The sequence below is a fragment of the Pelmatolapia mariae genome, linkage group LG16_19, assembly GCF_036321145.2.
Source record: "Pelmatolapia mariae isolate MD_Pm_ZW linkage group LG16_19, Pm_UMD_F_2, whole genome shotgun sequence".
Lineage (NCBI taxonomy): Eukaryota > Metazoa > Chordata > Actinopteri > Cichliformes > Cichlidae > Pelmatolapia > Pelmatolapia mariae.
This window is the reverse complement of record NC_086241.1, coordinates 10,113,829-10,137,560: the sequence shown is the minus strand read 5'-3', so window position 1 is coordinate 10,137,560 and position 23,732 is coordinate 10,113,829. Positions and strand designations below refer to the sequence as shown.

The following is a 23,732-nucleotide window of genomic DNA, read 5'->3' as shown; positions in this document are numbered from 1 at the left end:
AACGAGGGACTGTGTGCTGATATAATGAGCTGAACTCATTATTGAAACAGAAATGAACTACAGTCTTAACATACTTTTTAGCGTAACAAGGTCTCTCTCTCACTATATATATACACACACACATATATGTATATTTGTGTGGATGTAAATTTAACTGTGAATACAGGCAAGTCAACTTTTTTAGAAGAGAAAAAGGTTATAATAATAAAAGGAATGTCTAGCAGGAAAATTAATGTTAAAGGGAAACCCAAGCAGTGGCCATTATGAGAATCATTTTAGCCTAGAACCTGTTGATAATTTGACTACACACTTACAAAAATTAATTTCTTCTTTTATTGAACCAAAGCACATTTTGTTTTCATCTGGAGACTGTTTACCACTAAATACTTAGCAGATGATCCGAAATTGTCCGAAATTAGGAGATGATCACAGTACTTATTAGTTTATACTGTTTAGTCTAAGAAGCTGTATTTCATTCTTGCCTGTAATGAAGTATGAAGTACACTTTAGCATTAATTATATTCATAGCATTGTTTTGATCTTGATTTTATATTTTTGATCAAATCAACATTGTATTGATAGAATATTGGCAGAATATTTTGAAAATTAACTTTATGTTTAGAATTTGGAAATCAGATTTATTTTGCACGGTGGTGAATACTCAGTTCACACTAAGAGCTGTGAATGCCAATGGCTGTGGAAGTTTTAATTGTTGCTTTAAATGAGAGTTGGGTGTAGTTATGGGCCACAAAATCCATGCCACACACTCATACCAGTTGAGCTGCACCAGGTTTTATGATATTTAAAATCTATGCATTACACCCACATTTCCCTCCAAGATGTTTGCTTACATAACTGCACTTCTTATTTTATATGCATTCAAAAATGGAGATGGCAATGACACAAGTGTTGAATATATCGTTTACACAGTCAGCGCACACTTAACAGTTTTGTTTTTTTTTTGGTTTTGTTTTCACACAGTGTGTGTGTGTGGGGGGGGGGGAAGAAAAAGAAGCAGCCCTGTTTCCAGTGAGAGCTACAGTAATCAGTGAAGGACTCAAAATATAGTGTTGCATTATAGTACTGCGGATGAAAGAATGTGTTTGATAGCTAAGCCAAGCCTTTTTAACATTTTGACTTTTTTTTTTCTGAGCTGCTGACTGACTGCTCTTTTGTGATTCAGTCAACAATTTTGTCAGGATCACTTGAAGCTACGGTTGCTCTGTGGAGCAAGTGGACTTGCCAGAATAAGCACTGCTATAAGTCCAAGGATTTCCATTTTCATTTTTCAGCTCTCCTTCTTATGTGGATTTCACAGAGCACACGGGCATCTTGTTTTTAACCTTTACAATCATCTACATAATCTTTGTAACAGCATGCATTTTACTTACCACAATTGCTCTTTTTGCTGTGATCTGTGTCTGAAATAACAATATTTGTTAGGCTCTGCTTCCAGTCTGTAGTGTTTGAATGCATCATATATACATGCGGACGAAGGATGTGGACTTCTGCTGCTAGTAATATATTGTTTTCGCCACAGCTTAGGTGTGCTTAGTTTTTCCAAGCATGAAATGTAGACAATGTCAGGAGACTCAAGTCTAAGCATCATCGGAAGTTGCCCTTTTGAGCTACAGGACAAAATCTAAACTTTCACTACAGGAAATCCACTGTTAGGTTTAGATGAGGAAGCTGCCTGGGTAGAGCATGCAGTAGGCAGGACACAGGATGCCCACTGCCTTGGTGTTGATATTTTAGACTATTACTTGTGTTTTTCTTATATAGTAATCAGACATCACTGCTGGAAGGCTGAAAGCTGTTAAAAGTCCAATCTCAGTTCACTGGATATTCACATTCTCACATCCATTGGTGATGTCTTGAAAAGTTCAGGACTGTGTGAAAATATGTATAGAATAAGCTGAGGTCCAAAGCTGTTTTCCCTTTTGGTTGCAGTAATGTAAAAGCTGGCCTCTTGGATATGTCTGTGCTGAATGTTTTCCCAGTGCAACTCTGACAAAATACCACAAGTTCAAAAGGCATTTGGTGAAGGAAAAAAAATATTCCTATCCAATAATACCTCTATAGCAAAAATCACTAAAGCTCTTACAGCTAAGTGTTTGTCCAATATTTCACAGCAATCCATACAGCAGACTCAACCAAAACACTTCAGCCTACTTGTGGTATTCACTGGAAAAAAACAGAGGATAACAAAGCAAAATGAGAATCAATGCAAACAATTACCGTGTGCACAAAATTCTATGACAGTTAATCCAATTACTTGTGGAGATATTTCAGTCGAGACCAAAATGATAGGTATTACAGAATAACAGACTTACTTTACCATCCCAACAGTGCTTCGCCTCTACCAGTTTTTGCCTTATTTGCAAGATGCAGTCACAGTGTTGTTCTTGTTATCAGAGAGAGATTAAGGCACTAGCAGCCATCAGAACTCTCAAACTATCCATTAGTCTTTCGCCCATTCCTGTGAGCGGGTCCAGGAAAGAAATATGAAGTGTCTGCATATCTATAATAGACACGCTGATAACAACTACCTTGCACAGTGGTTGATGGTTTTGTTTGGAAGTCCAATAAAGAAAGCCCAGAAACTCTTAGGTTTTGTATTTTGACCAAAGTGACTGTGTGGGTCCAACAGCAAATGTAAGCTTTGTGAGAGTATAGTGAAAGCATACTGTATTTTTAACTTTATTTTACTTTCACTACGAGGTGTGATTTAAAAAAAAAAATCCAGTCACACTGAAATTGGTAAAGTTTAGATGAGCAGTGTTAGGGAGGTTGGCAAATTATAATTTTCTCCAGTAATTATTTATTTAGCCTCCCACAGATAGTCATAAAACAAGGGAGCATCTGATTAATAACTGAGGGACAAAGGGGATGCAAATGACAGATGGAGGATAGGTGAAGTGTTTAGCCTCCACAGGTTACACTCTGCAGGCTACCTGACTCGAGTAATCTGCACTTCTGCCTGTGGAAATTTTGGGTCCTTACAGAATTGGTCCATTCACTATTTTTCCTCTATTAAAGGAACAAACAAACTACTCCAAAATAATTTTGTAAAGTAAAATGACTCTAGAACACTGTCGAGAAGGAAGCTCTCAAAAACAACAGCAAATTCATGAGTTCCTATTACGTTTAGTGCCAGTCAGTATTTTTAGAAAGGGATGGAAGGGGTGGTGGTGGTGTGGAGGATTCTTGTCTTTCTGAATTAAATGTTGCAGACATTTTTTCCTTTTATAGCAGTCACTTTTCTTTAGTTCAAGTGCAAAAATAAAATAAAGAGAAGCTAATAATAATGTGAGTCAGGAACATTTGCTCCCTTTTATCTATTCAAGGCTCATATTTTGAAACACAAAGAAAAGCAATGGCAATTGCTGTGAATATAGGTTCCTGTATCGGCCTGCTTTGACTGAAAAACAGATACACTTATATAATTCCATGTATTCTTGAATGCACTTAATGGTATTGAAAAGTTTGCAGTTGTGATCAGCTAGACCTAGTATTTTTATTTTTTAAACCTTTTCTGTACTATCAGTCCACTTTAATTAAGAAATTAAGAAATACAGTCATGTTATGCTATGCTGGTCTTTGCATAGAGGTTTTCTAGATTTATTGATGACTCTGACCACTTTTGCACATGGATCACATGGATATGTTGCTCAAGAACACTTTGACATGCTCACTGAAGGAACTGGGGATCTAATTGAATAGTGGACAACTCAATCTATCTTCTGAGTCACAGCCTGCCCAAGGTGGTATACTTGACAGTTCAAGGAAAATGTTCTTTTTCAAGCATATATATTTTTTTAAATGAAATATTCTTATGTGTAAAAGCGTACCCTTGCTGTCAGCAGCTGGTATTGTCACTTGTAGTAGAAATAACTTGTTACAGGACTTTTGCATAACTGGCCACCAGTTTCCAACATTGGCTTACTGAAAATTTTGACCATTCTGCCATGCAAAATCTCTTCAGTTGCAATATGTTTCAGGAGTTTCTTGCATATACTACCTATTGCAAACATGTTCATTTTAAATCCCACCCCACTGGGATTTGATATAGGATTCAGGTCTTGGCTTAGACATGGCCATATTGCTTTATTTCTTAGTTTTGTTCCTCTTTTGGTAGATTTGCCAGTGTGCATAGGATCATTATCCTTTTGAAACTGTTGCCTTACATAGCTTTAAAACATATGATATAGAATAAATAGTCTTGTCAGTGACCACTAAGTACCGAGTCTTAGGGGTCCCAGCAAACAAAACAAAACCAAAAACAAAACCCCAAATGGTTGCTTTTTCATCGGAAGACTGTAGTTTTTAGTTTGGCTCTGTGTTTTGTATAGCTAAAGGGTTTTTATTGGCACCCATTCCATGGAGGTTTGATTTTTCACACCAAGAGTGACCTTCAGATTCTTGAATGAACTTTTAGAGCTCTTGTGTTCAACTCTTGGGAGATATTTGCCGGGGCTATGAGATCAGATCTATATCATGTGCAGCAAGATTGATAAAACATAGTCATAAGCAAATAATGTTATTTTGCAGGTGCCGATATTCACTGCCACTCATACTTGTTTGCGAATTCGGAAAGACCTTGCATATACAACTAAAATAGAATAGAATAGAATAGTCCTTTATTGTCATTGTGCATGTACAACAAAGTGTACAAATTAGCTACTATGCATGTGACAGTGTCTGCTCTACAATTACTACACGACTCAGCTCTAACCTCAAAGCTGAATTCAGCCTGTGCAAAACAGTCTGACGTGACAGTTTTCAAAATATTTGAACATACAGTTTGCAAATCTTGTCTTTTTGCACCGGACACATGTTAAATACACCTAGTTGCCTTAGAATTCTTTGGTTATTCAATCTTTTCAGTCATCAAAGTAAATCAGTGAGAGTTGTCAGAACATCCAAAGATACACGGCTTGATGTGCCCAAGTAAAATTCAGCCTACCAGTCAAACACTCATGTTCATGGTGGCTGCTTTGTTCACTTGGCTGCTTATTTCTACTTGAGTGAGTTATTGAATTTGCAAGTGAGGACTTCATATTTTGCAACTGGTAGTGAACCTAAAATAATATGTTTTAATAATGGCTAAATTCCACTTGACAAAGGTCGTGCACGCACATTGGTTTACTCCTAAAGCTTACAGGAATACTTAAGGGAACCGCGCCCTAGTAGTTGCACCTATGCTTGCCCTGCTACAAAGCAAATCTGTCATCAAAAAGGTCTGTTACTATATAAAACTGTTACGGTGAATGTGTTCACAAGAGTTCCCTATTTGTACATCTAGCCACATGAAGGAATATTAGTGTTGATTTGAAGTGACTGTGGCAACCCGTAAGTCCACAGCTCACTCTGCTCTTACCTCTGTTTTGCTTTCCATCAACTCTTGTAACTTTGTCTGATTGCTATTTGGTACATGGCAGGTAGTGTGCAGTGGGCATCAAAGCTTTTCCCTGAAAAGGAAGCTGTCTGCTGCAAATGGAAAAAGGTTGAGTTGATAAGATTGGTTGATAAAAGTGGTGAGACTGAAGCAAACAGTAAAGCTGCAACTATAAAAAGAATAAAGCCAGAGGTTAAAAACGCTGTATAGCTAACGAAAGCTACTACATGTTACAAGAATCTGTTGAAAATATTCTAGTATGAATAATGTTTTACCAAATTAATTAGCTTTTATTTTGTTGACAATTAACAGGTAATTTAGTCGTCTAAACCTCAACTTAAACCAATGATTTGGAGTGCATTCTCCTCAGACAAAATAGCAGAGAAGCACTTCAGGAATTGCTGCTTGCTTCTCAGTCTAAGAGCACCTCAAGGAAAGCCACTCGGGTACATCATTAATCAGCTCTCAAATTAAGTTACAGCAGATGTTTTTAGCCATGAAGGCAACCTTGTCATGGCCCCCTTCAACCAATTAAGATTAGTATTTATTCATAGTCTTAAATCCAGTTTATCCCCAGTTTCCCCTGCTGGTATTCCAGTTTTATCTAATGGATTTTCTTTTGATGTTGGGCAGAGAATTAAATCTTGTACGATATACACAAATTCCCCCAGGGACTGCATCATAACAGTTGCCATGGGTGCAATTTTAAATTTGTCAGCGATACAATTGTCACTTTATCTCTGTTCTTTCATGCCCTGGTCACCTGCATTATCTAAACACCAGGGTCTTTCCTCAGGTTGCTGTCTGTAGATATGGCCATTAGTTCTGCTCCTGTGCTTAAGAGAGAAATCCCAGGTCAGCGGAAGGCAGTGAGACAGAGGAGTGAATGACATCCTATCCAATTACTTGTCACCTCTACATAGGCTGGCACAGGGACTTGAGAAGACCACATGAGACAAGCAATTACACGGAAAAAGATTCTGATCACTGCAGAGGCATAGCACACCTCACATCCCCCACTGTAGTTTTCACATTTTAAAGTGATACTGACTAAAGTACTGTGGCATTTATAAGTGTAAACACATTGATTGTTTGTGAGATCCCCAGAGGGGTGCTCCTGCCGAAATCAAAGTGGGATCTATGTATATAAATGAGATCTTAGAGGAAATACAATATCCGCTTGGTAGATGAACTACCATGTCTCTCAAGGCTAGTTAATAGAATGACCAAGCATTGATTCTGGGGGGAGAAGAAGTTCTTTCTGAGTCTAAACATTGGCGTATTTTTAGTATGACAGCATGACATGCCAACGCTGCTAAAAGGAAATGTCACTGGATTCATCGCTCAAACTGTGGAAAGAAAAATGAGTTCCCTGTTGTGTTGTTTTGACATCATATGACACATGACCGAATACCCTCTGGTCACCTGAATGGTTTTCTTTTTTTTTTTTCCAATTTTGGACATCAAACCTTTTGGTTTTCGAAAAAGAAAACTTACAGGAATCTGTCTTCTTTCTCTGACTTTTAAATCCTTTAACGGCCCTAGTTCCACAGTATTTTATGCTACTTATTTAAGTATAAAAGCCATGTCTCACAGTGTCATCATATATGCAAAGATATCAGCAATTATATTTGAAAGTTAATTGTTATCATCATCCCAAGGAGGAATGGGCCTATCTACAAAATGATCGTATCTATAGAAATACACTAAAACTCAAATAGAAAGAAACTATCTTCATACAACTCAGTCAGTAGGCAACCTGTAATAAGTCAGTCCAGGATCTTTATTAGGAAGCTATAGAAAGCCAGGAAAAAAAGGTTTCTGTGTGTGCTATTTCAAATATGTCTGCCACCTATAGCTTGTTTGCTTTCTTGACTTAACAAACAGAAAACTGTGTTTTCAGCAGCAACCATTTAAAATTCTCTGAGAGCTCTCACCCGTGGGCAGGTTAAATATACAGACAAGCAACTCAACTATTGGCAAGGAAAAATGACTGGTAGAAGGGAAAATAAGAATTGTAAAGGTATTCTTCTCTCTCTCTCTCTCTCTCTCTCTCTCTCTCTCTCTCTCTCTCTCTCTCTCTCTCTCTCTCTCTCTCTATATATATATATATATATATATATATATATATATATATATATATATATATATATATATATAAAAACACCCATCTCGCCCCTGCGGGCGGTTTATCCTTCAAGCTCGGGTCCTCTACCAGAGGCCTGGGAGCTTGAGGGTCCTGCGCAGTATCTTAGCTGTTCCCAGGACTGCGCTCTTCTGGACAGAGATCTCCGATGTTGTTCCCGGGATCTGCTGGAGCCGCTCGCCTAGCTTGGGAGTCACCGCACCTAGTGCTCCAATTACCACGGGGACCACTGTCACCTTCACCCTCCACATCCTCTCGAGCTCTTCTCTGAGCCCTTGGTATTTCTCCAGCTTCTCGTGTTCCTTCTTCCTGATATTGCTGTCATTTGGAACCACTACATCGATCATTACAGCCGTCTTCTCCTGTTTGTCTACCACCACTATGTCCGGTTGGTTAGCCACCACCATTTTGTCCGTCTGTAACTGGAAGTCCCACAGGATCTTAGCTCGGTCATTCTCCATCACCCTTGGGGGCATCTCCCATTTTGACCTCGGGACTTCCAGGTTATACTCGGCACAGATGTTCCTGTACACTATATATATATATATATATATATATATATATATATATATATATATATATATATATGTGTATATATATATATATATATGTGTATATATATATATACATATATATATACATATATACATATACATATATATATACATATATACATATATATATATATATATATATACACATATATATATATATGTATATATATATATATATATATATATGTATATATATGTGTATATGTATATATATATGTATATATATATACACATATATATACATATATATATATATATTAGGGTGCTCACAAGTGAAAAATAATATTTCATTTCATCACACAGAGACATTTATATAAGGGAAAAACAACAGAAAGAATAATGGCATAACTATTTAAATCACTGGTCACTTTTTTTAGGTACGCCTATTCAACTCTTTGTTACCACAAATATTGAATCACCCAATGACAGGACAGGAAATTACTGCATTTAGACATGTAGACATGATGAAGACGACGACCTGGTAAAGATCATAGTGAGCATCAGACTTGAGAACAAAGGTTATTTAGTGACTTTAACCGCCTAAGACCCGACTTATTTCATGGCATGCATTTTTAATTTCTCTTTGATATTTGGGCTGATTGGGACCCGATGAATGTAAAACAAAGAATTGCCAATTTTTTTTTACCTGATTTTTGTTTCTAAGAAAAATGACAGCCACATATGAGGATATTCGTTTAAAATTTCAATAGAACAGTGACAGTATAATGTCCTCGTAAGTGGACATCAGGCCCTTGTAGAGCAAAATTCAGTATTTTGGTCTAAATAACCCAAAATGTGATGTCCACATATGTAGACGCCAGGTCCTAGGAGGGTAAATGCTACATGGTTGTTGGTACCACATGGGATGGTCTGCTTGGGTTTTCCCACACAAGCATGTCTAGGATTTACAGAGAATGGTCTAAAAAAGATGGTGATAGGAAGTAAATCAATCGATCGCTTGTTACAACCAAGATATGTGCAACTCTGAATGCACATCATGCTAAAGACCACAACATTTGCCCCTTCACCAAAATTGCATAAGAGAATACTGGAAAAATGTTTTCTGGTCTTATGAGTTTGATGCAAATTTGGTTCAAAAAACATGGATCCATCTAACCCTGTATCAATGGCTGGAGTTGCAGTTAGTGTAATGGTGTGAGGACATTGTCTTGGCATGGTTTAAGGTTCTTATTACCAATTGACCTTCATTTTAACACCACAGCTTACCTGATCATTATTGCTGACCACAGTGTGCACATCACCAGATCTTAATCCAACAGAGTTCCTTTGGGATGTAAACAGGTGGAACAGGAGAGAATCTTGGGGTTTGTGTCTGACCCAAGGATATTTGGTAGGCAGAGTGGAGCAACCAGGAATCGAACCACTAACCTTTCAATATTGATAGATAGATAAATAGTCAGAAAACAAAAGTTTGTACATGTTTCTAAACAGAAACAAAGAAAGAAAATTAAAAAATGATTTGAACATAAGCTGGTCATGGGAAATACTGTAGATTCCTGTTATTTATTTTTTAGCCTTATACCTATAACTGATGTGCAGTTATTTTCCATAGTGCACAAAGTACTATTATTTCTGGAGCCTGACACACCACTAAGTAGTTTGTTTTGCTTTAGTTAAAAAATGAAAATATCTGGGAAATAGAAATAGAATATATCAGAAGGAGCATAGCTTTGTTATGATGCTTATTATTTCTCAGGGGTGAACCGTACTTTGCTGTTTGCCTGCCATGCATTTTGGAAAATCTCCTCACTCCACTGTGTGATAACTCTGAAGAAGTCATGATTGATCATCCACTTAGAAATCTTCATCATCAAGATTTATCGGAGCTTGGATTTAAAAAAATAAATCAGAACAGAGGACAGTGGTTTTCCTACTTTAGGGTTTATAATGTATCTTTTTTCAGTGTCATGCAGGGATGTTTTTTTCCTCATTGCTAAACATATTTTATTTAAAAGCATATTCTTTGGCCATAAACTGGATAGTCTTACAGTGTTTATTTATTTATTTACTTTTATGGATTGGCCCAAGTGGGGATTACATCACTCAGTGGGCACAACATGTGTTAGTGTTGTCTAGTGTTTATACTGTTGGCCATTTAAAAAGTGATTAGCCATTCAAGTAGGTCTGGCATGGATGCTGTGGGCCTGAATACTAAATTATAACAAAAGCTTAGTGGGGCAGTGTGTATAGTACTGCAGCCCCAAGGAACATAATTCATTAGTTTGGGATGTTAAAGCTGCATTTGATGCTTTTTCCCTGCAGATAATCCAAGCACATTAAGTATCTCATTGTCAATCCAAAACAAAAGTGCTATAATGCATTCACTTATTGAGCATTTATGGAAATATATGATTTATATTCAAGCGCGAAGGTCAAACATCTTTCAGAAGTGGCTCATTTTTTATCAACACACAAAGTTTTTATTTTTAGCTCGGGGTCATCAGTGTTATTGTCACTTAATTTGCCTGATGATGATATTTTGCACATATTTTTCTCCGGATGTCCTTCTAACCTGCTACATAAACACTGCGCATTCGTGTTTGTGTAGCATGTTAGGAGAAATGAGCTGATTCAGGCCTTCTGGAGATGGATCGAGTGGCTGATGATAATTTGATGAATTTCTGCATATATTAATGTTGTAAGTGAATATGAACCACAGTGCTCATAAATTACAACTGATGGAAGTGTGTCACTGGGGATAGCTTTGCGCATAATTAGGCTCGGTGGCATAGGTATTTAATTAAAAGTGTTGTGACAAAGGACGCATGTGTACAAATAGTGAAGCTTAACTAAGGGAGATAAGTTGAAGATGGATGGCAAGTAAATTCACTACATCCTTGTGAGGAAATGTACGAAAAGCTGCAGCATGATAAGAAAATGACCGATAATCAAATATTACCAACAGTGAAATAGTTTAATTAAGAAGCTTGTCCAAAACTGGCATTATTGCTAAGTTTTATATACTATTATTTACACAAATGTTTGAAAAAGTACAGAAGATAGACTATATGATCAGTCATAGGCCAACAAAAATACTCTTAGACTTAGATTTTAAAGGCAGTATAGGAAGGAAAACATACCACCCTGTCTTTACAGAATAGTGTTTGGTTGTCTAAAATAATATAAATAATAAAAAATATATGCATTTGGGGTGCCAGTTTAGCTCAGTTGGCTGAGCAGGCGACCATAGCAGGTGGCCGCCCCGGGTTCGAGTCTGACCCCCATATGCATTTGTGTAGGTTATACATTAACAACCCTAAAATAGCAGAAAGAAGTTGATACAGCAAGTACACCAGCCTGTGATCCTACAGGGTTTTTTTTTCACTGACCTGAATCAGTGATGCTTTTACCAAATGTAATTAAATGGATAAGAGAGCCAAGCATTTCAACAGTAGCGAGTGCGGTTGCTGTTTAGGAGACAGTTTATTGCTCTTTTCTTTGCTGCTTCTTTCCCTCATCTGTCTGGTTTCGGGGCAGAGTGGAGATTGCTTTTGTTGTGTTACTTGCTATTATCGTACAGCTTTACCATCATTTGTCTAACTTAAGGGTTGAACTGAACGCTGCTGAGGAAGATAATACGTGTTCAGTCACACTACACTGGCTAAGTTTAATTTCTGCATCTTCCCATAATGTAGTGAAGTCTGCTCATCTGCTTTTGCTTCATTCAAATTCAGTTTTCAAACTGAATGGTAAATATAGCAGGAGCTCAATGGGTGCCAGAGCCCCCAGAGGTGCGAGCAAGGCGACTAAGTGCGACGGGAATGAAGGAGCTGTGGGCAACTGGTTCCTCCTGAGGGGCTGACAGATGCTGATGCTGACAGATCGAGAGAGTGATTATTCAGAGCTTAGAAGATGAACTAGTGCTTGTGTTAGCTGGCTCCCCTTGCAGCAGAATCACTCCCAATCACACCTCCATAAATCAGGCACTCACACCCTGGCACAGTTTGAAAACAGCACTACTGAGCAAAGGTGGTCATGCCGATGAAAGGGTGTTTATCATGAAAGAGTGCCACTAGTGACCGCAAAGGCTGTATGCTTAGTTGGAAGAAACATGGGCGCTTGTGACCCTGAACATCTGTCAACTTAATTTTGACTAACTATTCAAATTCTATTTCTGTAACTTCTGGACTCTTGGCAGCTTTGACTGAAGTGTAAAGGTCCCAAAGTGTAAGTAGTAAGTAAAGTAAGTAGTGCTGTAACAGAAACAACCACAGCCCCTCTCCAATAAACCTCTGCTTAATCCCAAATCATTCTGGTATCTCCAATGAAACTGGTATAAAAAGGCAAATAAACAAGCCAAACTGCACTTTTTATGAAGCACAGACGGTGCAAACTTTTTTCACTTTGAAATATGCAGAAAACATTCAAATTACATTTAATAACCTCTGTGTGTTTACTGAACCAGACACAAATGGTAAGGTAATTGCACCTTTTTACATGAAAATGTATATACAACTCCATATGTTTATTTCCATCTAAAACGCTGCAATTAGCTTTTTTTGAGTTTTTAGCCAAATCAGCAATTCATTTATTCATCCTTGCAGTGTCAAAATCTCACTGTAAATTAAAGTTGCATAATATGTTAAGTTTAAATGCTCTGTGTGACTTGCAGTGGCCGATACGTGATGTGGTTCTGGGAGTGGGTCTGTTGGAAGAATAAAACACTCTGTCATTCTTTTTTTTAATCAAATTCTTAAGCAATTACTGGGTCTGTGTTTTTTCACTGTTTAATGGCAAAGAGAAAGAAACTTTATTTTGAAGAGTTCCGTGCAAACATAAGTGAGCAAATAGCCAAAGAGAGCCTATAGGACACTCAAGTCCAACATACCAATGAAATGCAACATCTCATTTGTTTTCTTGTTTATTTTTGTGTTTATGTTTTGATTTTTTGGGAACAAGTGAAAAGAAATGCCCTTTCTTGTGTTTGATTTTTTATCTTAACAAAAAGAACAAAAATAAAGTGTTAGAAGAAACAAGCAAACAACAAAAAGAAACATGGTATCACAGTCAACTGTATTTCTACCTTTAGAGCTTCAGCAGCAGCAGCAGCAGCATCATTTTCAGTTTGATACATTGTACCTTTGATGCAAATATGATCTATGATCTTTGTTCAGACCTAAAGATCATAATAATATATTAGTGACACTGTCTCATTAGCATCACAGTGCCAGGACAAAGAAACTCAACATTGTGCTTCAGTGAACTGTGAATAAAAATGTGTACTTTAGACTATTCCTCCTTTAAGCAAACAAACAAAGGAGCCTTAAAATGCTAACTATAGGCCAGGAAGCAAAGTGTTAACAACAGATTTCTCTGGCATGAAAAGACATAAAACAGTTTGAACAGGTTGTCATTCGAAAGCAATTTGGGAAGCAGTAGGATCTCATTATTACATCAATTTAATTCCAATTAGAAGAAATGAATCAAATTATCTTTTTCATAGCATGTGGCAAAATAACTAAGAACGTGACTGGCGAAGATAATCACATCATATCAGGAAATTGATTTATGTCTACTTCTTTTAATGACGAGGACAAAAAGGTTAAAAATGTATTTACGATTTCTTGGGCTTGGTATTCAAAACGTAACATTTTATAAAAAAAACTGACAATCGGCTGCTGTTTTTGTTGACACATAATCTATATATTTGTCACATTTAAATACAAATATCACTGCATTGCTAGTAACTAAAACCCCACATGAAGAAAATAACCCCAGCATCTGATACAACTCTTTTTGGTGATATCGATCAATATATTTGCCACATATTTAACTACAAATATGATTGGCTCATTAATTTTTTTTAAAAAAAGTCCTATTTGAATTAAATGATAAGTGTCTTGCAACTCTAGCAAAATTAATAGCCTTAGTATCCAAAAGGAAATCTCCATGTATGATTGTGTGAAATATGTTCAGCAATCTGAAACAGTGCAGTAGCCTATAAATGAATAGCTGCCTTTGAAGCTAACCAACTTTAAGATCACTTAAAATATCATGCTTTCATATATAAATAAATAAGTAAATAAAAAAGGTAATAACTAAAATGTGACAGAGTTCATGTCACTTTCATAACTGCCATCTGTAATAATAATAACGGATTGCATTTATATAGCGCTTTTTGAGACCCTCAAAGCGCTTTACAATTCCACTATTCATTCACACACTGGTGGAGGCAAGCTACAGTTGTAGCCACAGCTGCCCTGGGGCAGACTGACAGAAGCGAGGCTGCCATATCGCGCCATCGGCCCCTCTGGCCAACACCAGTGGGCAGTAGGAGAAGTGTCTTGCCCAAGGACACAACGACCGAGACTGGCCGAGCCGGGGCTCGAACCAGCAACCTTCTGATTACAAGACGAACTGCCAACTCTTGAGCCACGATCGCCCCTAGACAAACTGTACTGTGTAACCTGTTCTTTTTTTTTTTGTTCCAACACATAAACTTGGCCTTAGATGAAGGTTTGTACTTCCCATCAAAACAGAAGTAGTCTGAGGTCAGCTTCCATTCAATTGAGTGGAGATTTTAAGCTACAATTTGAAGCTGAGTGAATTTTTTACAACAGAAAAAGGTATCTACAATTTTGCTCCCTCTCTGATCCTCAAAGTACTTTCCACCATTTGTTGAAAAGGGAAATGACTTCAAGCAACTTTATGTCACACAAGTGATGTTCCAAAGTAGTGACTGTCAATTGCAGTTCTGCTTTAGGTCCCAGGAGTGAACCACATCACTACAAATATGATGAATGTGTATAAATAAAATTTCTATGTCCTAATTTAATTTACAGGAATGAGCATTTTTATGTGTATTAATTTACGTGGCTTCTCAGTTACCTTAGCCTCCAAACACATGACTAAGCAAAACATTCAAATTATATTTGCTCACGATGTATGTTTCAAAGTTAAAGAGCACTGTTATATTTGAATGAATGTGAGTGCAAAGGTCTCTGTGTTGGCCCTGTGACAGACCCGCCACCTGACCAGGGTGTACCCTGCCTCTCTCCCTGTGGTAGCTGGGATGGACTCCAGCACCCCTGCAACCCTGAATTGGATAAGGGAAAGAAAATGGATGGGTTAGATTGCAGAATACCAAACAGTTTTATAATATATAAGCTGTGACAAAAAAAGAATACCCCAAAAAACAACTGTTAATTCACCTCTTGTTTGAAGTTTTTGGAAAGACATCTTTGAGGCCAACTTCATCAACAGACAGAAACTTTTTAAATGACCGTTGTCATTTAAAAGTTAGTTGCATTTAGGTGGAGGTAGCATGCAAAAGGTTAAAATGATGTAGAAATGCATAAAAAAAAGAAAAAATCAAATCAAGAGCCAGTTTTGGATATTATTTTGGTGAGCCATTATATATTAAGGTGAATACGTGGCAATAAAGACTTCATAGGTAAATTGTGAAGTGGAGTTGTAGAGAGTTCAGTCAAATATGGCACTGTCCCCAAGGAGACAGTCGGTTAACTCTCTTCTGGCATTTCTAAAATGATTGGAGATGTAAGATACACTTATTCCTTAAGCTAATTAACGAGAAACTGATAAAGTCCCAACACAGGTTGGACACCCTAGTCCTCTGGATTAATGTCTTAGCTTTGAGGCACTCCCCTAACACACCCATCTCTTTCTAACTTTGTGGGCCACAGTTACCTGATGTGAACCAACGAATTTCTATGTTCACAACAACAAGGGTCTTCAAATACTTTTCTTTGATATTATTTATATTTATTTGTGTGGCTCTGAATTTACACCCATTATTTGCCACCATCCCTTAATGTGAGTAAAGAGGTCATTGCCATTTTACATAGTTCTTTGAAAGCAGGTGACTCAGAACTTCTGAGACATTAAAAATATCTGACTGGGTGTTTGTGAGCTGACCCTTTTGAGTGATCAATATTACTTTTACTTAATTATTAAGCAGACATTTGTTTCCTTAATGTTGCTAGCACTGATTAATTGATTGACATATTAAGATAATTCAACCTTATGGTTTGTTAAACAAGTTCAAAAGCATCTAATTTATCATTTTTGTTTGAAAGATCTCTTAAAATCACCATTGTATACCATTTCACCTTTGCAGACATTACATTTAAGCATTTGCATGCTTTTACTGTTAAAGGAGAGGCTTTGTTGTAATGAAGTAATAATACAAATTATAATAATGATAATAATGGCCCGCAGAATTCAAGTTAATAGCATATCTTATCATAATACCCAAGTGAACTCCTAACCATACTATACATGACCAAAAATATTGATCAGTTTGAGCTCAAGAACCTAAAAATTTATATAATCCTTTGTGACCAAAAACTGACCTTGTATTTTCTTTATATTGATGTCCGCCACTGGTTTGATTACTTTGTGTTCCTTTGTTCCTTTTTTCCTCAGTTCATGAATAAAGCAATCATGGAGGTTAAGTGAATGGCCTTGAATTTTGCTTGATTGCAAGCTGCCAGATTGCTGCAATTTAAATCATTTTTCCCCCCTAAAGCTTCAGTTTTTAATGAAAATGCCCTCTCCATGTGTTTTTTCTTTGCTGCAGGCCAGTGGGGTCAGTGTACTGGTGAGGAGTGTGGTTCTGGTGGGGTTCAGACAAGGACAATATGGTGCATCCACATGGAGGGCTGGACTACCCACCACTCCCACTGCCAGCACATGGAGAAACCAGAAACCCAGAGACAGTGCTTTAAAGTCTGCGACTGGCACCAGGATCTCTTCGAGTGGGAGTTGTCAGAGTGGGGGAGCTGTGTTCTTGTTCCTTTCTTTTCCAATGAGCTCAAGTTGAGGGCAACTGAGTGCATTACAGCACAGCATGGGATCCAGAGGCGCAAAGTCTACTGCGTACGCACCTCAAATCGAACCACAGTCAGTTCAAGGATATGTGAATTCTTTTCCCAAAAACCACCTGTGGAGCAGGCATGCCTTGTCCCCTGCCCCCAGGACTGTGTGGTTTCAGACTTCACCTCTTGGTCAAGTTGCAGCAAAACCTGCGGTGCTGGCCTGCAGCATCGGACTCGACATGTTCTGGCCACACCAATGTATGGAGGGGCAAACTGCCCCAACCTAACTGAGACCAGGACTTGTTCCAGCCATGTTGACTGCCCGGCTGGGGAGGACGAGTACCAGTACAGCCTTAAAGTAGGGGCCTGGAGTGAGTGCCGAATGCCCCATCACAAGGATGCCCTATTAAGTGGAAGGACGACAGTGGACTTCAGTACTATGTCCAACGAGAACAACACAGCCACGCTGCACACACTAGCTTCTCACCAGCATTTGCATCACACCCACCACCACCTTGCTCATGCGCACATTAAGTACCCCGCGTCGTGGGAACTGGAGGTGGGATACCAGACACGACATGTTCGCTGCACAAGAAGCGATGGCAAAAATGCTATGCTGAGGTAAGCAACATGCTTCAAACCATAAAGAATAGGAAAATCATCTTAATATGGTAATGTGGATTGAAGTAAATCCTATAACAGTTGGGACATATTGATGCATTTTTCACAAAAATTAGGAATACTTATGCCTTTTTCAGTCATTATGCCCCCAAAGTGGCCACCCTACCACTTCACAACTCTTCAATGCAAAATTGCATCAGTTGCAAGATCTTTTAAACTTTTCTTGGTAGATATTTTACTGTACTTTAAATCTTCAGGTCCCCGGCACTGTGCTGCATTCGAATCTATAACATTTTCTTTGCCATCCTTCACAGTTGGTTGAAAAATGCTCTTTTTGAAAGCTGTCTTTGGTCTGCCCCAAACACATCTGCTTTAACCACCGTCAAAAAGTTGTATGCTGGATTTGTCTTTCCAGAGTACATTATTTAACCCCCCACTGCAAAAAAAACCCTTCTCTTCCCCTATGGTTCATTGGCAAAATAAAGTATTGCTCTAAAATGTGTAACACACAGCAAAATACTTTCTCCTGACACATCCCCCATGATTTTCAAATTTCTGAAATATTTATCTGATAGTATACACTTACAGTTTGACAAAGACAGTTTGTTCATCCTGGAATAAAATGCGGACTTTACTAGAAACTGTTTTTCAGATGCACTGCTCTGAGGCTGACATTGCTGGGGCAATCAATCCTGGAAAAATTGGCAGTTCTTTGAAATCAACCATACATGTAAAAAATTTTGCTTTTCGTTTCTTTTTCCCACTGGGATCCACAAACCCATTTTTCCCTCTGTCAGACCACATACCTCAATGGTATAGAAAGACTGATTCCACCTGTTACCCCCTTAGGACATTCTAATAATTGGTGCCAAATAGAACCCTGGATTCTAATTTTCTGGATTTCAAGGTGTGATAAATGTTGTGGTGCACCTGATTTGTTCTCATGTGAAAACGGCAGTGCTGTATAATCTTTCTTTCTTCTTGTGTTTTTTTTTTTGTTCTGTATCCAAGCGGAAATGTTTGCAGGTTTAATAATGAAAGGAAATATCTGTAGTTTGTTTCTCTTTCATCAGTTTACTTTTCCTCTGATGAAGCGTGTGGAGAGTTTTCAAAATTATAGGAGCTGAATGTTGTTGTCTGTCAGGCAAAATAATCCTAATGGACACTATTGTTGATTTTTTTTTTAATAAAAGAGAGGCATAATCAATGCTCACCACCTCTCATGAGGTGTATTCAGTGAAATAAAATGGTTTTTATTGATGGTGGTTATTTATTCAATTATTACTAGATTATATGAGGGCTGATGTTTGACCAGCATTTCAGCAAGGAAGGGAGGCATTATTGTGTTAAATGTCAAGTGTTGCCCCCCTTCCACTCTCTGCTGTTAGAGCTAACCTTGGTATTTGGATTTGATAAGAATGGATTTTTCTGCACGTACTCGCACACAAAGCAAAAAGCAGAGCGCACACAAATGCACACCGACACATGCTGTGTCTCACACACACACACAAACACAAATACACAGTCACAAACAACATTCTGTCTAGTGTTTTTTGTTTTGTTTTGTTTTTCTCATACAGAAAGAAAATCATTGCATGTATATTACATTGATTAAATGCCACTATACCATTTTCTTGGTGTAAAGTGTCACTATTAGCTGGCTGTTAAAATCCATTTCTGACTGCCATCATTGTTTCAGAGACCACATTTCAATCATATTGTTTCAATTAAGCTTTTTTTATTGCTCCATATTGCTTTTTTATTTATAATAAGGCATACTGCATTGAAGTTGTACAGCATTTAATTGTCATATCAATTTTCTTGTAATTGCTCTTGCTTGTTGCCATTTTGGACAGAGTAGTTTAAAGTCATTTATCTTGCCACAGATCTGTTTTCACTCACATGTTCATTTGTCCCGTGGTTTGAAAAAAGGATTTTATTTTGCATTGCTCGATTAGCACTTATTTTATCTAAGGAGGTGTGGCGCTTTTGAAATAGATTTCCCACGTGTATTGTGCTTCATTTTACTCTACTTACAGCCTCATTACAAGGAGAAAGTCTAAAAATTATCTTGTATCTCAATAACCTGACTAATTCAACTTCCAAGATTAGCCAACAAAAGCTGTAATTGGATGAGAAAACACCTGCTTTTGGTTTGGGATTAGCCTATTAAATGGCCATAGTCTGGTTATCGTGTCTAAGGATATGGCTAATATAGGCTTACCACCACCACCTAGATGGTTCATTGGGTTATGACTTCATTTATGGGGTCATTATACAGTGGTGAAATAGATCACACATGAGCTTTTGCTGATAGAGCTTTTTTCTGATAGAGCAACAAAAGTCAATTCTTGGCAGTCCCAGATTTACTACTGGTACAAGTTGACTGTACTTTCCCCCAGGAGATCAGTGTTTGTGCCATGTGATATTGTTGTTTTTTTAAACTCTCATTTCCATTTATTTCCATGTCACTCTTTTAGTTTTTGTCACACAAAAAACTATCGTGCAGAGGACGTATGGGTCAGTTACATGGTTTGGCACTATAGTGGGTTGGACAGCAGCAGCAGCAGCAGCAGCAGCGGCAGTTTAATGGGATAATAGCATTAAAATCATGACTAATGACTAATGTGCTTGGTTAACATCTCTAAGTGAGCATATCAGCTCTTTGTGGCACTTGTGTAAAAGATTGACTTTGTCTTGAGATCTGTGTTAACAAGATGTACTTTAAATTCTTGAGTGGAAGAAGTAAAGGTCATTTATTCAACAACAAATCAACAGAACCACTTGCTCATAGGATCTCATACCTCTCCATCGGCAAATCCAATTAAATCCCAACAACATCTATTTATAGCTTGCTTTGTGTAGAACTGCACTCTCAAACTTTAAAGGGGTCACAAAGATATCGTGTTATGAAATAAAATTTCCTTGACGTGACAGTAATGTACTCTCCTCAATCTGCAGCCTCTGTACGAAGGACAAATCCCCACTGACCTTCCAAACATGCGTGATCCCCAAAGACTGTCAGACATCCGATTGGTCATCGTGGAGTCCCTGCTCTAAGACCTGCCGGTCCACCGACCTATCCCCTGGCTACCGCCTCCGGTCACGGATCATGACTCAGATCCCAGTTGGTGGGGGGAAGCGATGTCCTGCCCTTGAGGAAAAAGAGGCTTGCAATATCATAGGCGATTTACTTCCAAACTGCCCCAGGTAATTTTTTATTTTTTTTTAACAGATATCATCTTTATAGCTTCTTAAGGCCACAATCTTCAAAAGAAAGTTCTTTTCATGTGTAGTCTCCCCAACACACCCATTTATTTATAGCATGACAAACTCGAGGACCAAATAAGGGTTTTTAATTTGGCTTCCTTGAACAAATTCACCTTAATAATTATGAGAGAAAGCCTAGAGGTTAAAAATATTTATGATTTTACTATTGAATTGATTTGTGCATACTGTTTTTCTAGCATCATTTTAATTATCTTGTGGCAGCCACAATAATCATGTGTACTGCAGGGAGTTCCTGACCCAATAGACATGACATGATAAAAAGAGGGCTTGACAGAATGCCATTGTATTAGGGCATTTGAGTTACGATAGGATTTAGCTAATATAACATGCACAAAACAAAGTAGTCAATGGAGAATTACTTTCCCTGCTGGTAGATTTTGTTTTATTTGCTGAATCTACACTGAGTGCCTGAGAGCAGAGGATTTACATGATTAGGGAAAACTCATTACGGAAATTAAGCATTTGATAGATTACTACAGGCTGTTGTTCTGGTAAACTCCTCAAATATTATTGCTTTCTGCATCACTGCATTTTTCATAGATGAAACCAAACATTTGTTTAGAAGTTTTGAAATCAAAATAATCACCCCCCCCACACCCCCTGCTTCTGACATACTGTGAGAGACGCTTTTGCCAGAGACTGCTTTCACTAATTTGTCTTTTGCTTTGTGTGACTCTTTGAAAGCAACTGGCACGGCTTTGTGTATACTGAGGCTTTATCCTTCTTAAGTACGATCATTTATCAATTTATTTCTTAATGGATTACAACTTTGTTTTTGAAAATACACAAACACGTGTTGACTTTTTGTAATACATATCAAACAGTGGCTCCATCACTGATTCAATTTAACAGCTTTTAACTCATTAACATTGCAAATATAACTTATTAGCATCCTTGCGTGCTCTGTTAGGTATGTGTGGAGGACCACTGACTGGGGCGAATGTCGGATTCTACCCTTACTGAGCCAGCAGAACCGGAGACTGGCAAACATCAGCCTTTTATGTGGAGGGGGCATCCAGACCAGGAAGACCTACTGTGTTCAAGTCCCTGATGCCTCAGCACCACATCACAGAAAGGAGGGTAAGGGGAAAAAATACCTTTATTTCAGTTTACCCTGGGCTTGCTGGAAAAACACAGTGACTCAAGAAATGCACCATAAATAATTTTCCATGGTTTGTTTGTGGTTTACATTATTAAGGTGAATGCTATGAGCAGAAAAATACAAACCCAATTCCCACCATATTTGGATGCTGTTTTAAATGTAAAGTAAAATGTAAATTAAAAAATGTAAATAAAACCTTTAAACAATAGTCTGTAAATATCTGGGAGCCAAGAAGACCTGTTGCTGGACTTTAAGAAGAGGAGTGTTGCCCTTTTCTTGCCTGATAAAAGATTCTAGGTGCTCAACAGTCCTGGGTGTTTGCTGTCATATTTTGCACTTCATCATACATCAAGTGTTTTCCGTTGGGGAAAGGTGTGTACTGCAGGCACCAGGAGTCTCCTGCTACAAAGCCATGCTTTTCCAGTAGCTACAACACATGGTTTAGCATTGTCTTGCTGAAATATGCAAGGGTCGTCCTTGAAAAAAGGAGCGTATGTAGCTGTAAAACCAGCATATGCCTTTAAGCATTGATGTGAAAGGTATGGGGGTTGTCTGAATGTATGAAGGTGCACTGATGGACCCCCATACAAAGATGCAGGCTTTTTCAGTGAGCACTGATAACAAGCTCGACGCTGCCTCTCCTCTTTAGTTCAGAGGGCACGACATCCATATTTTACAGAAAGCACTTCAAATTTCAATTCTGACCACAGAAGAGTTTTCCACTTCCCCTCAGTCCATTTTAAATGAGCTTTGGCCCAGACAGCATGGTGGCATTTATGAATCACGTTCACATATGGCTTCTTCTTTGCATGATAGAGCTTTAGCCTGCATTTGTGGATGGCACGCTGAACTGCACTCACAGACAATGATTTCTGAAGTGTTCCTGAGCCCATGCAGTGATTTCCATGACGCAATTATGACTGCTTTTAATACAGTGAGGCCTGAGAGCCATAGGATCATGGGCAACCAGTGTGGATTTATAGCCTTCTCTCTTGATTTCTCCAGATTCTCTGAATGTTTTGATGATATTATGTACTGTAAATGATGGGATATCCACAATTTGATGTGTCTTAAATTGTTCCAAAATTTACACACACAGTTTTTTTGCACATTGTTGAAGCTCTAGTCATCTCTACCTCTGAAAAGCTTTGTCTCTCTAAGATGTTCTTTTTATATTCAGTCATGGTACTGACCGGTTGCTAATTAAACTAACTAGTTGCAAAATGTTCCTCCAGCTGTTTCTTTTTAGTACCACTTACTTTTCCAGCCTTTTAAGAGACATGTTGTTGCCATCAAATCCAAAATAGTTTTAGGTACGAAACAAAAAATGATAAACATTCTTCATTGCTGTAACTGATTTGTGTTCTAAGTACAACTAGACAGCATCTTACTAAAAGAGTCTTTTACCAAGGTACAATATAATATAAGGTCTGGACCAACAGTGGGGCACTGTTCTGCATGTGAAATTGTTATTTGTCTAAAGAGCTTTGAAAGAAAAGCGTCTGGACCTCTTTAAGTTGCTTGAAGACGTTTCACTTCTCATCCGAGAAGCTTCTTTAGTTATTCAGACACCAACTAGGGAGGATCAGAAAGACAAATGCAACAACATTGTCATCCCCATGTTGCCGGTTTATCAGAAAAACTCAGGAGAGTCTTCTTCAAGCATGACATCCCAGTGTACTATAGACCCAGCCACACACTCAGACAAAACTGGTTCATCCCAAACTCCTAAGCACAAACTTAGCAACGTAGTGTATGCTGTACAGTGTAGTGAGGAATGCTCAAACCTCTACATTGGAGAGACAAAACAGCCACTTTATAA

The 23,732-nt window shown here is 38.0% G+C and overlaps 1 protein-coding gene across 1 annotated transcript in view; it reads left to right on the top strand.

Annotated features, from left to right (window-relative positions):
• Positions 1–23,732, top strand: part of thsd7ba (thrombospondin, type I, domain containing 7Ba) — a 186,904-nt gene that overhangs the window by 61,878 nt on the left and 101,294 nt on the right. Inside the window, exons 4-6 of the mRNA XM_063499852.1 lie at positions 16,659–17,517; positions 20,479–20,727; positions 21,719–21,888. Of these exons, the coding sequence (XP_063355922.1) occupies positions 16,659–17,517; positions 20,479–20,727; positions 21,719–21,888 (1,278 nt within the window). The remainder of the gene's footprint in view (positions 1–16,658; positions 17,518–20,478; positions 20,728–21,718; positions 21,889–23,732) is intronic.